Source organism: Gymnoscopelus microlampas (genome assembly GCF_963454915.1).
Source record: "Gymnoscopelus microlampas genome assembly, chromosome: 7".
Classification (NCBI taxonomy): Eukaryota; Metazoa; Chordata; class Actinopteri; order Myctophiformes; family Myctophidae; genus Gymnoscopelus; species Gymnoscopelus microlampas.
Window position 1 is genome coordinate 36266367 of NC_139944.1, and position 16014 is coordinate 36282380.

At 42.9% G+C, this 16014-nt stretch overlaps 1 protein-coding gene across 1 annotated transcript in view; it reads left to right on the plus strand.

Annotated features, from left to right (window-relative positions):
- Positions 1-1152: 1152 nt before the first annotated feature.
- epha8 (eph receptor A8) overlaps positions 1153-16014 on the plus strand; it is a 99140-nt gene continuing 84278 nt past the window's right edge. The window contains exon 1 of the mRNA XM_084062887.1: positions 1153-1303. Within this exon, the coding sequence (XP_083919013.1) occupies positions 1216-1303 (88 nt within the window). The 5' untranslated portion in view covers positions 1153-1215. The remainder of the gene's footprint in view (positions 1304-16014) is intronic.

The window sequence follows — 16014 nt, forward strand, 5'->3', positions numbered from 1 at the left end:
CTCTCTCTCTCTCTCTCTCTCTCTCTCTCTCTCAATACCGGTATGATGAATTATCGTATATTTTGTCATATATATATATATGTGTGTGTGTGTGTGTGTGTGTGTGTGTGTGTGTGTGTGTGTGTGTGTGTGTGTGTGTGTGTGTGTGTGTGTGTATATGATACTTTGTGGCATTCTTGGTCTGTTGTCCTAGAAAGTCTGGGACATTGCAGTACGTGTCCCAGCCCTTCTCAGGTCACTTTGCTGTGGAGTCCTGAATCCTGGCTGACTGATTGCAGTGAAAAAAGATTGATTGATCAGTACAGGTGCATTATGGGGCACATTCCAAGTTTCCATCTTGTCAAGAGGAATCAATACATGAACATTGTCCTTGAATAACACGGGCACGCAGACAGGAAGAGGACACACAAACATTCTTACAGGCGTCCACACAAGCATGCATGCACGCCCTCACCCATGCACAGATAATGGCTTTATGAATGTAATATTGTTGATCAATATTGGATCATTGTCACCTAACCCCAGGGAGACGCTCTTTCACTTTGTCCCATCAATCAGATATTTGCCATTGGCTACAGTATGTGAGGTTGTCTGAGAAAAGGCACCTATTGACAAATGGATAGTACGGTAAGATTGAAAGAGAGGCGAGCTAGAGAGAGAGGGGGACATGCACTGACTCATGACACACAGAAATAAAGAAGATAGTCGTGGGCAGGTGTGCTGGAAAGGTGTGTCTTGGACTGAGTATTTAGACAGTGCAATTGCCGTACCGTTCTAATTGGCTGCACAGAGTTTGACAGACAGGAACGTCCCTCCTCCTTCAGCTGGCTAAGAGCGCCTATGTATGTATATGCATATACTGTATGTGTATGTGAGTGTCAGAGAGAGAGAGAGAGAGAGAGAGGGGAGAGAGAGAGAGAGAGAGAGAGAGAGAGAGAGAGAGAGAGAGAGAGAGAGAGAGAGAGAGAGCCGACAGACTGATGGAGAGCCACAGAAACGGTCTCTAACTCTAACCCAATGAGCTCGCAGCCCTCACATACACACACTCGCGCACACACTCTCCCTGCGCCGGCTCTCGCTACGTCTCAACACTGGGGCACAGAAAGAGGCAGAGAGTGGCAGAGAGGGAGAGTGAGAGCGAGGGAGCGAGAGGAGAGAGGAAGAGAGAGAGAGAGAGAAAGAGGGGGACACTGGCAGAGTGCGAGTGTGAGCACCATGGCTTCAGATCCGGGGCTGGCAGCGATACTGCTATGGACTATATCACTACACACACTGGGCTCAACGGGATCCACCGGCAATGAAGGTAAGTGTGCGTGTGTGTTTGTGTGTGTGTGTGTGTGTGTGTGTGTGTGTGTGTGTGTGTGTGTGTGTGTGTGTGTGTGTGTGTGTGTGTGTGTGGGGGGGGGGCTGCAAACATGTGTCTGACTCTGAGTGTGACTGCGTGACATTCCAAACACCAGCTCATTTGAATAGATAGAGTTGAATAATGCATGTTGTCTGACAGTGAGGGATTAACTTATCTCATGTGGAGCTTATATAGCAATGTTGACAGCAAGCCAACATGACCCACGCATGACAAACGTGACACCAACAAAGATTCACACATTCACTGCTTGTACATATACTGTGTATCTTAAATGGTATCGTGTCACAGGGAACGGATGATGTCCAACATCAAAGTTTTGTCCGTACGGGAACTTGTAGAAAAGATCTTTGGTGTGTGTGTGTGTGTGTGTGTGTGTGTGTGTGTGTGTGTGTGTGTATGTGTGTTTGTTTGTGTGTATACGTATGGCATAAGCATGTGTGTACATGAACAAATTTTGACATTGCTCATATGAGCTGATATAAGACCAGTTGTGTGTAGGGTAGATCGTAGCTCTCTGTGCGTGCGTATGTGTGTGTGTGTGTGTGCGTATGCAGTTCACCCATTGCATTCCCTGATCTCTTAAAGAATTGAAAGAATCACACTTTCCCCTGATGCATCTGTGTGTGTGTGTGTGTGTGTGTGTGTGTGTGTGTGTGTGTGTGTGTGTGTGTGTGTGTGTGTGTGTGTGTGTGTGTGTGTGTGCGCGTGCGCGTGTGCGTGTGCGTGTGTGTGTGTGTGTGTTTGCTTGTGCATGTGTGTGTGTGCATACTCATACTATAGTATGAGTATGGACAATGCCAAAGTCCCTCGAGTTTAAACAGCGACTGTTTACTTATTTTCGTCTGTCTTTCATCCTGTCACCATGAGACGGAAAACTGTTGTTGTCACTTGTTCAACTAATGCCACAGCAGCCACACAGTCCACGATGACGTCCCTTGTTACTGCTGACACGCGAATGCCGAGTGTGTGCGTGCTGGTGTGATGTGTGTGTATTTGTGTGTGTGTGTGTGTGTGTGTGTGTGTGTGTGTGTGTGTGTGTGTGTGTGTGTGTGTGAGTGTGTGTGTGTGACAGGGTCTCTGTCCTTGTCGTAGGTCTTCTCTCGGGAGACAGAGTGAGAGTGGAGTCAGCCTTGGCGTGGCTGTCAGGGCCCTCGCCCCTCTGGCAGCGTCGGCTTAACACCGCAGGGAGAAGGGGGAGATGAAGGGAGAGAGAGAGGGAGAGATGGAGAGAGGGAGAGATGGAGAGAGGGAGGGAGACGGAGAATCTGGTTATTTAGTCCAAAAGAGCCAGTGGCAAAGCACCGTCAGAGTCAGAGTGGCAGGGCCAGGGCAGCCATTTATCCTGTGTCGAGCTCTGTGAGGGCATGGAAGGAGTGTTAATTTAACATTCCAGCGGGTCCATTTTTATACTCTCAGGCCCTTACGGGTCAATGTTTACACTCTCTGAATTGAATTAACACTCACGATGTTGCTATCAGGTCAGTGGCAGAGGAATAAGGAGCAGCACAAAGGCGGGCAAAGCCTATCGTGTCTGTTTTGCGTGTTCTGTCTCCCACGGTATGCGGTACGGCCCTGCTGTGCTTCGATGCATGCAGCATTTAGAACCTGCCGTTAATGTCCTGCCGCTTGCATGGGTGTGCTACACATTGCCAGCCCTAGCTGGCAATTGCTCCACTTTATGGTCATCTGAATTCCATATTTTGTCTTGTCCTGGTGTTTGTTTTAGTCTGTCTATAATTTTATTCAGTTTCATTTGAAATTTGGGACCCCATGAAACCCTACTGGTGATGTCTGGACTATCATTGTAAGTGATAAAAACAAATTAGACTTTAGTTCACTATGTATAAATCATGTGACAAAAACAGTTACTGTAACTTTTGTCCTTTGAGATTTTGACTTTTGTAAATGTTTAGATATGTTAGATGTGTTTCTAGGCCATAATGTACTTCATTGCCACACTGATTGCTAAAGTAAAGTTATTACTTAATGTCATAAAGAGTTACTATAAGGACAATAATAATGACATATATTTTCAATATCACTAGTAACTGGGGCAGCCGGGTTTGATATGGTCTCTCTCTCTCTCTCTCTCTCTCTCTCTCTCTCTCTCTCTCTCTCTATATATATATATATATATATATATATATATATATATATATATATACACACACTATTTATATATAAATATATTTAAAATGTTTCCGAACTCACCATCAACCACCCTTTTTTTTATTTAATCTTTGATTTGATTTAATCTTTTGATTTGATTTAATCTTTGATCACTTTGTGTGATCGTGTCTTCATGCAGTTTGTGGTAATAAAATAGCAGGAACAATATCTCCATGTTGCACAATTCAATATCTAGGTAATAGGATGACATCATGTTAAGCTGTGAATGCACATATATTGCTGTATAAGACAGCATGGAGACTAGATAATTATAAGTTACTATAAACATGTCACAGTTTAATGCACCTTTTTCAATGACATTTGATCCATTTAAGCAATAGTAGCAAATTAACTCTTTCTATAGCATCAGTTAGCCTACTTGTGACATGCTGTGAGATACGTGATTTTTTTAATAGACTTTCCAAATCCATAATAAACACAAAGCCAAAAACTGCACATGGCAATGAATTGAGTAAATCAGTGTAAATGAGCACAGTTCCTTTATAACAACGGCTATTGGAATGATTATATTGTTGCAGGTTTGAATACACTTTAGATAATAGCCCTATTTAAATGTTAAGTGTATTTATTCTTGTCTGCTGTGGTTAATTTCAAAACACATATTCATATTGTGCAAATGGCATACTGCTGGGTCTATTCAAACTCAATAGCTAGCATCTCTCTCTGTCTTTTAAAAATGAATAACAGTCGTATTAGTTTGTTCTAATTTATATACATTGTGGTTTGAATGTGTCCCGTCAAAATTCCGCTAAAAATAAGTAACAATTCATTTAATTATATCTAGCTTTTTCTTTGAATAAGAAACAAAGTAAGCATATGCAACCGCTTAGGTATTGGAAACAAGCAATTTCTTCCTAAATACTGTGATAATTACTGTACATGTAAGTCCAAATTAATCTTCATTGCCTAATATTTGAAATATAGCATTTGCATTTTTGGGATGCGACACTGCCTTCACAAAGCAATAATAGAGCTAAATTAATTTAACTTTGCGCATATTCTTCCCGGCTTTGACTTGAGGGCAACGGCAAAAATTACAAGCACAATTAAAACAAAAGGTAGAAAATTAAGTTGAGTGGAAAGCTCTTGAGGTAGTAACAGTAGCTAATACCCAGCACAGCAAAGTAAACACATTAGGTCATGAACACACAGAGATCACCTAAAAGGTAACATCTATAGACACACACACCTCTATAACGCACAGCGCTCACTCACAACCCTATGTGCGTGCACGCACGAACGCACGCAGCCACGCACGCACAAACGCAGCCACACACGCAGCCACGCACGCAGCCATGCACGCACGCACGCACGCACGCACGCACGCACCCACACACACACACACACACACACACACACACACACACACACACACACACACACACACACACACACACACACACACACACACACACACACACAAGCAGAAAGTTTTTCAGACATATCAGTGCAAGCAACTATGTCAAGGTTGTTCACAAACATTATTAGACTACACTTTCTGGACAAAATGTACGTAGCTGCCAAACAACTCCTGTCTAATCAAGCCTGTAAAATCTAAATCAAACACAGCGTTTACCTTTTTCAGAATAGGTCCAAGGTCCCATAATTCAGCCTCTAATGACCATAAATGCACAATGGTCTATTTTCTCTGGAATATTGCACCATTTTAAAAATGATAAATATATGGTCATATATGGTATTTACATAATCATAAGTGCATGCTGCTAATAACCAATAATGATAATGACCTTTGTATGCACTGTACTAAAACATTTTTTGTTCTTTTGTGGAGTTGAGTTTTTAATCCAGCACACAGCACCATCAAAGAGAGCCTGTATGTTTTGACATCTCATCACATGTTGTGTGTCTGTGTTTGTGTTTGGCAAGAGATAGAAGGAGAGCTAGAAGAGGGAGAGAGAGAGATGGAATGACAGAGTAAGAGAGAGTAAGAAAGACACATGGGCATTTTTATTACCATAGTGAATAGCAGCGTTGCTGAGTTGCAGCCATGCAAGCCAGACTCCCCCCAAAAAGAAAACTTGTGTTTGTGAAGCAGCAACAATGGTTCTATGGTTGTTGTGAGCCTGATTCCTTACTGTAACATAAAGGCGGCTGTGTTGTGAGCCATATTTCCTCCGTCTCCCAGTGCAGCCCTCCTGTTTTGCTTGGCAGTGTGTTCCTGATTTAAGTTGGGCATATTGCTATAGTTTCACATCGTCTCGTCCCGGTGGGGAGAGAGAGCACTCCTCCAGGTGGTCGTTAGCACTGGGAAACATGAAAAGGCTCACACAGAGAGCCAGACTCACAGCTATAATGAGCAAACTGTACATTGATAATTATCACCCCAGCACAAAGGAACCACAGAGAGTGAAGACTGAAGGTAAAGAGAGAAACATAGAAAAGACATGTTTCAATACAGGAATACACACTGTAATGAAAATAAACTCACAAAACAAGATGAGGTCAAAACCTAGTCTATGGCTGGACCATGCACAAAGCGGTGCAGTGCTTTTTATTTGACTCATATCGGGGATTCACAACAGGAGCTAAAGAGTATCCAATGTCACGTATAAAAGGAGACTGACATCTTATCAATCGTGCCGTTCTTTCACCGGAAACCATAGACTAAAAAGTACTTTCTCTCACATGCACGCGTGCACGGGTCGCGCACACACACACACACACACACACACACACACACACACACACACACACACACACACACACACACACACACACACACACACACACACACACACACACACACACACACACACACACACACACACACACACACACAGAGGCACACGCTCACGCACTCGCACTCGCACTCTCTCTCTCTTTCTCTCAGCCTTTCTCTCTGTGTACGGTGTCCAGAGGCAATAATTACAACTATCCAACCCGATGGGGGGTTACAATAGAGGAGTCTGATGACAAAAAAAATAAGTAAAAATGACTTAAACCCCCATCTAAATTTATGGGCTAAATTAATTGCACTGTAGATCCCTGCAAATGATAAGATAAGGTCGGTTATAGGCCAACTATCATCCCATAGACTGGAGGAGCAATTATTCTGTAACGTCATCACTCTGTCAGTCATTTATAGTCGTTTATAGGGCTGTCCCATTGTTGAGGTCTAGCCAAAAGCCAAGGTCTCCTTCCACAAAGTAAATGTGGAAGAAGACCTTGCAGAGAAGAAAGGCTAGCGAGCAAATGTAGGCTTTTCTGTAATAAAAGCTAAATACAATATGCAGTATTTATACCCTCAAAAAACATTAAGGCTTTCAATCTGGATCCCACTACACAGTAGACTCAGAGGCTACATGTACCATTTGTATTTATTACTGCTTAGTCAATAAGTTCCTGTATGTTTAATGATTGAATGCTTGAATGATTGAATGATTGAATGATTGTATGATTGTATGATTGAATGATTGAATGAATGAATGAATGAATAAAATAAAATCTGTCTGTCTGTCTGTCTGTCTGTCTGTCTGTCTGTCTGTCTGTCTGCATGTCTGCATCCATTTTTGTGTGTGGAATGAATTTTCATGAAGTTTTTTTTACAAGCTCTCTGCTATATCCAATATTGATATATAAATACTGCCAGGCACACCTTAAATAATGGAATCTTAATGTATTGTTCACTTCCTATAGTACATAGTACATACTCTTCCCCAAGAGTTTGCAGGCTATATCCTCGAATATAACACATCAAAAGTAGATCTGCAGCCTCATCAATCAGTCTGTCAATGTTGCCTTTTCACTCTTGTTCATAGATAAAAGTTGCAACACACACTTTCAAACCCCTACTAAATAATATTATACTGCAAGGGTCTTCAACGTTATTCAGACTAAGGACCCCTTAGCTGAGAGAGAGATGAAGCAGGGACCCTCGCTACATGTTGCATAAAATTGTATTCATAGATAGCTTCATATTTGTTTGACAGCACTATCATCAGATTCAGTGTTGTGTAAATGTATTTCGTTTTTGTGTTTGTTTGTTTACACATGATCTTTTCTATGAGGATGTTAATGTGTATTTTCAGACAATTAACCAACTTGACCTTTGGCTCTGTACTTGGTCTGCTCCCTTTTCTCTCTACAACAAACCTCTTTGCCGAAAATAGCAGATCTACAAGCTGACATATTGCGCTGTGATGTGTTTTCAGCTTGTAGATCTGCTATTCTTTTGCAAATGTTCCCCCAGAATAGGGATGCTAGGGTTCAATTGGTTCATGTTTTTTTTAATATTCTTTTTTACTGTTTCTATCGCACAAGGATTTGGTCTGACACAATACAATGAATGTACAATAATACTGCTGCTATTTAGTAATGCATCAACCTCACCAAGACACATTTTTCATCTGTGCAAACATGCATGCAAACAAATAATTCTGATTCTAAATATTTCATGATTCCACCTTCAACAATGTAACAAATTAATCGTAGGAGTGCAACTCTAAGCTTCATTATCTGTCCCCTTGATGATAACAGTTTATTTATCCCTCACCAATACCACAATTTTAATATTAATCTAGTGCAAATAAAGAATCACTTAGCTTACTACCCCGACAATGTCAAATCCTCCAATTGTTCATTTAACTCAGAACCCAGAGTTAAATTAACAACAGGATTTTACTGTGTAAATTCATTAATTTAATAGTTTCCGTTTCAGTTCAGTAATAACATAATGCTAATGCCGGCAGGCCTGTATAAGGGGTGTGTACAGTATGTAAGTGCAGTGTGAGGGTCAGCCGGCTCGCTCAGTGCGAGCGAGCGGGCGGGCGCGAGTACTCGCTCGGCGGGAGTACTCAGAGGACAGAGAGGGCTTGAACCTCTCCTCCCTCTGTCCCAGAGTTGTCTGAACACAGTATAGCTATCGGTCGGCCCACTGCTCTCTCTCTCTCTGTCTCCTCTAGGCAGCCAGTCTTTATTGAGACATCAGCCTTGTTAACGGGCTGTCAGGGGGAATATATAGGACTTACCTGATCAATATAGCCTGGTCTGCCAGGCCTCCTGAGCTGCAGCCAGATATAGCCGTGGCCTCAAAAAGCGTGGGCCTCTCCCGCGAGGCCTCTTCTTCACCTATTAGCCTGGGGACTGACATTGGGCTGACCTGAGTTCAGTAGCCCCCAGGGTGTGGGGGGCGCCGCATGCTCAGCGATGCCGTTTGATGGCGGCTGTATCGCGGGATAATTTATATTTCTCCGCTAGCATGTTGGGGCGTATTATCCTTCACCGAGGCAAGCGGCGAGGGAGAAGGGGAAGAGAGGAGGAGAGCGAGGGTTGGAGGCGCCGTGTGACAGCTCTGTAATGGGCTGCTGTTGTGGCTGTGTTAGCACACCCCTCCTGGAGAGAGAGCTCTCTGATGTTTCTCCTCACAGGGACTGATGAATGACGAATGAGATCTGGCCGTGGGAGCACTTCTGTCCTCTGTTTCCAGACAGACGACAAAATACAGCGCTGTGCGTTATAGATAGTGTGTTTATGATATAAAGCAGTGGTTCTCAAACTTTTTCATGTCAAGGACCCCCAAATTGACACTTATTAGCCCGCGGACCCCCATTTGAAAAGATATGCCAGGGACCCCCATAAGAGACGATTTTTACGGCTCTAGCAGTGATTCTCGACCATTTTAATTTCAAGGACCCCCAGTTTGACATGCATTTAGGCTACGGACCCCCATTTAATGGCATTTATATCTCTGGTACCCCAATTCATATTGTAAAATCAATGTTAATTTTCCAAATGGAACCAAATGGACCCGTTAGGGTCCATTTGGTTCCCCTGGGGGTCCCCGGACCCCACTTTGAGAACCAACGATATAAAGGAATGTACAGGCAGGTAGAGAGAGGGAGATGGGGGGGGGGGCAAAGGAAGAACACGAAACAGTCATAAAGAGAAAACACAATAATGAGACAGACAGAGAGAAAGAGAGAGAGAGAGAGAGAGAGAGAGAGAGAGAGAGAGAGAGAGAGAGAGAGAGAGAGGGGGGGGGGTGAACAAGGCTGCCTCAAATTCGTCTCTTCAAGTTTCATCTGCGGGTGTCTTTATCAACACCAGAGGGGAGCGGCTTCACTGATAATTTGCTGCTCTCAATTCCCTTCAATCCATTAGGGGATTTAAATGTTCATTAAGTTTAATAGAAGCCTAGCGAAGGTCTAATATGCTCTGATAAATGCAGGCAAAACGCGCCAACCTGCTCCAATTGCTCCGGCGACAGGGAGCCATAGCAGTAATAAGGTCAAACAGACAAACTCAATGTTTCTGTCCGGTGCGTTTTATAAAGAGCATCTCGCTCCAGGAACGGCTTGCTCAAATCCCCCATCGCGACTCAAATGACACTCAGTGAGTTCTGGTCAGAGGGCGCAATCTTGTAAAGTGCGTACTGGTGCATATAATGTGTACTGTGCAGTAGGTCCGCTTTCATGTTGTGGCAGGGAAGCCTGCTACTCAGGTGTGATGTAGCGATCCCTAAACCGACTGTGATTCAGGTTGATGGATCTCCCCCGAGAACTGTTTCCAGAAGGAAATAATGCATTTTACACCCAGTAATCTGTCCATAAATCACAGGCCTGATGTAATTAATATGGGGAAAGAGAGAGAGGGGAAGAGATAGCGCATCTTTCATGTTATGAAAATGTGCACGTGCAATCGAGTGATCTGCATAAACACACACGCATACGTGCACACGCGAACACGCAAATGCATGTGCACACACACTCGTGCGTGCACACACTTCATCTAACAAAGTTATCTCTGAAAACGATATTAATGCCTGGTGCGTGTGAAGCATTACTCTTAAGGGAGCTAAAGCATTTATAGCATCTAACCTATATGGACACATGGGGGGTGGGGGTTGGGACAGAGAGAGGAAAGGCAATAGGCGAAAAAAAGAAGAATAGGCTTAAATCAAATGAGGTGAATTGTGTGTGTGTGACATAATGCCTAATATACAATGTCATACAACTAAGTATAAATCAGGCTTAAAGGTTTGTAAAGTCAGTTTCGTCGTCTTGCATCAGCACCTGGCCCCTGAGTTACCTCTTAAGGGCGATTTATACTTAGGCGCACACCAGTGCCGCACACTGAAAATAACCAAACTATACAAGTGCGCAATGTATCACGCTGCGTCGCATTGTGAGCGTGTAGATTTTTGGTGCGTGGCACAGCATGCAACCATGTATCAGGCATTACTGTGTTGTACCAAACACATACAGTAGTTAGTAGGAAGCCTGACACTCAAAGGCTCCCTGCCTACACTTTTTTTGTTTCAGGCTAGGCTTATATATATAGTTTGCTTTTTCAACCCTGAGCAGTAGAATAAGCCCCAAACTCGTGAAACTGTGTTTCATCACTCTGGCATGGTGGTGCATTGGTACAGAAGCACTGTTGCAAGAAGGTCCTGCAGGGTTCAAAACCTGATTTTTCTGTGCAGTTTGCATGTGCTCCCTGTGTTCATGTGGGTTTCCTAACACATTGAAAAAAGACATGCATCCCAGGACTACAGTTGAAGATTACAAAACAGTTACATTTACATTATTTACACTATAATTACAGCTGAGTAATGCGCTCTGTTCTTGACAGAGAATAAACTGTGGCCCTGGACTGGCTACAGCCCCACTCCCACCAAAACAACACAACAAAATGAACCATAACCATTGGGAATTGCAGCAATCTATTTTCATTAGTATTAGACTTTTAGAAAAATTGTTGCCGCTGGAGAGCTCAGAGTACAAGGTCATTGGTAGTAATATCTCTGTGACAGGTATATAGGTACAGTACAGTGTCTTGCTTCAGAACATCTAGGAAAAGATGGAAACTGGCTCTCGTCACTATAAAGACCGGGAAAGCATCTGTGTCATTTTTTGATTTATTTGGCTATTCAAAAATAGCAGATATACAAGCTCATAGCGCGGCAAATCTTTGACTCAAATGTTTGCTCCTGGGTGTCCCTGGAACAAAATAATTTGAGATGGGGGTCCGCGACCAAATACATATAATTGTGGGGGTCTTTGACATGAAAAAGTTTGAGAACCACTGATATAGAAAAATAGGTTTTTCAGAAAACTGAAAAATGGTTGGCAAGATTTAGAAGACATTTGTAGAATCGGTCGCAGGTCTTAATGGGTTAATACAACAAAGCCATAACAAAGATTTTCAAAATGTGGTTTTCAAAAAGTGCACTTTTTTTCATCACTAGCCAGCAAAAGACTGCTAGATTTAAAAAAAAGATTAAGATTAAAAAATTAAACATGGAAGAGGCAGAAGCTCACGGGTCTTGGGCCGTGGTTCTCTTCCTGTGCTGTTTAATATCAGTCACTCCTAATAGCGTGGAGCACCATGCCGTTGTGTCACAGTGTCACTGCATGGACAGCTGGTGGCTGCGTGAGTGGGCTCAGTCAGGCGCATGGCATCAGGATGTTACTGTGCCTGGATGCGCGCACACGCACGCACGCACGCAAGCACGCACACACACACACACACACACACACACACACACACACACACACACACACACACACACACACACACACACACACACACACACACACACACACACACACACAATACATGCAGGCATGAGCAAATAAACCTACCTACCTAGAAATAGTCATGCATATGAGAAGAAGCTCTTAATCATATTCATTGTAATCACATTGTTTGTTGTACATATCACTGTGCAAGCTTCCGTATGTCTAAAACAGAAGCAGTCTATTTGTCTATTTGACACAGTCATGGATGTGCACGCACGCACGCACGCACACACACACAGCTCTGGAGGAGAAATAACAGTATGACACCTTTGACGTTGATTGATTGATTGATTGATTGATTGATTGATTGAATACTTTAGTCAGAAATGTAAACAGCACATGGTACAGTCAGACATTAAGCCTCAAAGGATAGTTTCCATTGTTGCCCAATGTATGTAATTCATCAATATAGCATAATAAATTAATTTAGTACATTATATAATACTGTTACATGTCATCAATACAAACAATACATGTACAGGAGAAAAGAGAAAAACAGCGGCAGTGAATGACACCTCCTTTTGATGGGAATTTACATATACCTCCCCTTGTTGTCTCCTGATATAGTAGATGTTTTTCCAGGCCAATTTAGAAAGAAACCAGCGGTACACATCCTAATGGATGGCGTCACGACATTCCACAGGGCATTCTGCCAGAGACCGTACGTTAATACGTAATACATAAAAAAGCACAGGTCTGGAGCAATAAAAACACTTTAGGTTAAAATGTCAGTGCGGAAATGGTGAGAAAAATGATGAAAGAGTAAGTTTGAAATAGAGACATCAGTACATGCTGGTAAAACCAGGCCTGAATCAATCTGACAGTGAGGAGCTTTGAGTCCTGGAGCAGAAAAAAAGTATATATAAAGAATAAAACTCAGTTTATTTATTAAAGAGGTGTGCGGCGTGGGAGATAGGCACGTATGGAAGGTGAGAGATCTTCCGGGCTGAAAGTTTGATAACTGTATTGATGCAATATCACTGGCATTACTTTGGCGCTTTCCCACTGCATAATGGCCTACTGGCTTGACTCAACTCGACTCTAGTTGCTTTCGGTAACAGGTGCTTCGTTTTCTACTGCAATCTCCTTCAGTGAATTGCGACGACCGAGTCTCTGTGTAGGAGAGATCTAAAGAACAATGGCGACTTGTCTGGAAACAATCTCTATTTCACCCATACAGTCCAACAGAAACGGTTTCATTTTAGGCAAGAAATACGGTACTCATATTGATACAGTTTCTCATATTGATTCATTTCACATTTACAATGGCTAGCTTAAAGGTTTGTCAACAGTATTCAGGACTTCAGCAGTGTTTTCACATCACCTTTTGATATCAGCTCAGCTAGCGTGGCACCTCGACAGAGAGGTGATATAAAAAATCATCAAAAGTACTACTTTTGACGTTTGGAAGTAGCCTACTGTAGAGTCGAGTCTAGCCGCTACCATGCAGTGGAAGAGTGCCAATATCTTGACAGCTCTCTCTCTCTCTCTCTCTCCCCAGCTCCCACTAGACTAGGTAACCTCTACCTGAACCTTTTCGATTATAAATCAATAAGGGGTGAGGTATTCAGTTGGTTGGACCACCTTAAGTCAGGGCCTGTGCTCTCTGACTGTAGGTGCTGGTAACACGTCGACCCATATCTCTGTGTCGACACTATCAGCTACCGAAAATAATCAGCTATCTGTTTTCTGACACTACCCCGCTATATCTTTCATTCTGTGCCTCCGTGTTCCTTCCCCCTCCGTTCCCTCTCATTTTGTCTTTCCTCTCCTTCCTCTATCTTTTCCGTTCCTCATCACCACTCCTCTTTTACCCACTCTATAAATAGTTCTGCATAGCTCTCCTCCGGTGCTTCCACAGCTCTCTGGAGGTGGTCCCTAGGGGGCCGGGCAGGCCTGGGCAGCAGTACACCCAGCTATGTGCTGCTGTCCCTGGGGGAGAGACGGAGCCTTGCTGGCCCTGAGCATCATCCCACCCTCCATCATGCAGCAAACATATTGCCTTGCAGTGCTCAACAAAGCAGGGTCTCATACCTGAGCCCAGGAGCACCTGCTAAAATAAGATATGGAGGGGATTGTGCTTGTGTACGCTGGCCAGTGTTTGCCGATTGACAGGCAGAGAGACGGGGAGGAGAGTACACTTAGTTGAATTGTTGGCTGACAGCTCTGGTAAACTCATACAATAACATCTGGAAAGTTAATTAAACTCTGTGTATTGGGAAAATGTACCTGTAAGGGAATTTACTGTGTGCGTACATGGTTGCTCTTTCTGACCATAATCTTATGACTCCATAGAGGAATTGGTATTGATAACAATGTTTGGCAGTAGTTGTAGATTTTACTGTAAGTTAAACATATTTTACTAGTTCAAACCACACACAGATGTGTTAAAACTATCAACATTTAATAAGAGAGCAGACATATAGCATGCTGTGTCTGTGTGCTTTGGCTAGCCTCTGTTGTTCCCTGTTGGGTCTGTTAACCCCTTAAAGACCTCCAGGGAATTTTGGAGGGGAGAGAAGATATAAAAGTCACGGATGAAAACAAAAGGGTTTGGGGACATCTAGATCGGAAAGTGGTAATGGCTCTCCCCGTAGACTCTACTTCTCTTCTCTTCTCTTCTCTTCTCTTCTCTTCTCTTCTCTTCTCTTCTCTTCTCTTCTCTTCTCTTCTCTTCTCTTCTCTTCTCTTCTCTCTCTCTCTCTCTCTCTCTCTCTCTCTCTCTCTCTCTCTCTCTCTCTCTCTCTCTCTCTCCCCCTCTCTCTCTCTCTCCCTCCTGTCTTTTTTTCTTTCCATCTAAGCCTCAGCATCAAGGACAAAATGCTTACACCACCATGGGGCCATTGGGGAGGGAGGGGAGGGACGGGGGTCCGCCGGGGTGAAAAACTTATGGGAGCGATGCGAGAGAGATGAGTGGAGGAGGGGCAGCGGGAAGGTTAGTGTAGGTTTAGAAGTTATAAAGAGGAGAGAGGTATGATGGGAAGGTGATTTCTCGGAAGAATCTTCATTTAAAAGCAATGTTACTATAGCAGCTGACGAGGAGGTACAGAGTGATTTACAGACTGAAGTTTAATTTTCACCCTGGTTTTGAAATGCACAGTAGCTGGCAGGAATGTGGTTTGGCCATTGTTAGCATTTCAAAGCAGTGACTAACTGATTTGCTAAACAAAGTTAATCAACCAACCAAATAAGAACATAAAATTGATGCACAAGGTATTTTCCAGAGCACATATTGAAAATGTAAATGTGAAATTGACACAGTATTCAATACATATCTAGTTCTTTGTAACAGATGCATGGAAAATATGCTTTGCTAGTTGCACACAGGTAATCATGGTTGATGTAAATGTGCAGAATGATATTAAGCCTCACCAAAGTTGATATTAAAAGGTAATATAAACGTTGGTGTGGCTTAATATCCTTCCAAGATAAATACACATTTATTAATTAAATGCTTATTATCATCATATTCTATGGCATATTACCATCATGTTTACCATCAATGAGGGCTGACTGACTGAAAAGGTAATTAGTTGTAATTAAACGCCGTTTCTTGTGGAGGAGAATCTGCTGAACATCACCCGTGGCTTGCAGTGGGTGTTTAAGTTTAAAACTCATGAATATGGAAATTAAAAAGTGAACTTGCAAAACCGAACCACCACGCCAAGAGGCAAATTCATCAAGGTGCTATAAATAGCAGTGTTTGCGATGACACAGATGATCCAGCTGTAGCCCACTGCCACACGAGTTAGTTCCTAATTCATCACACCTGTTAGCCTAAAAGAGATGTGACATCACTCTGCAGGCAAAATATAATGGGTAATCACCTCCTTCATATTCAAACAATGCATTCTGCCAAAAGATCAGACAGTTAATGCAGCTGATTGAGTGACTGTGGCCGAAACTACAGAGCCAAGC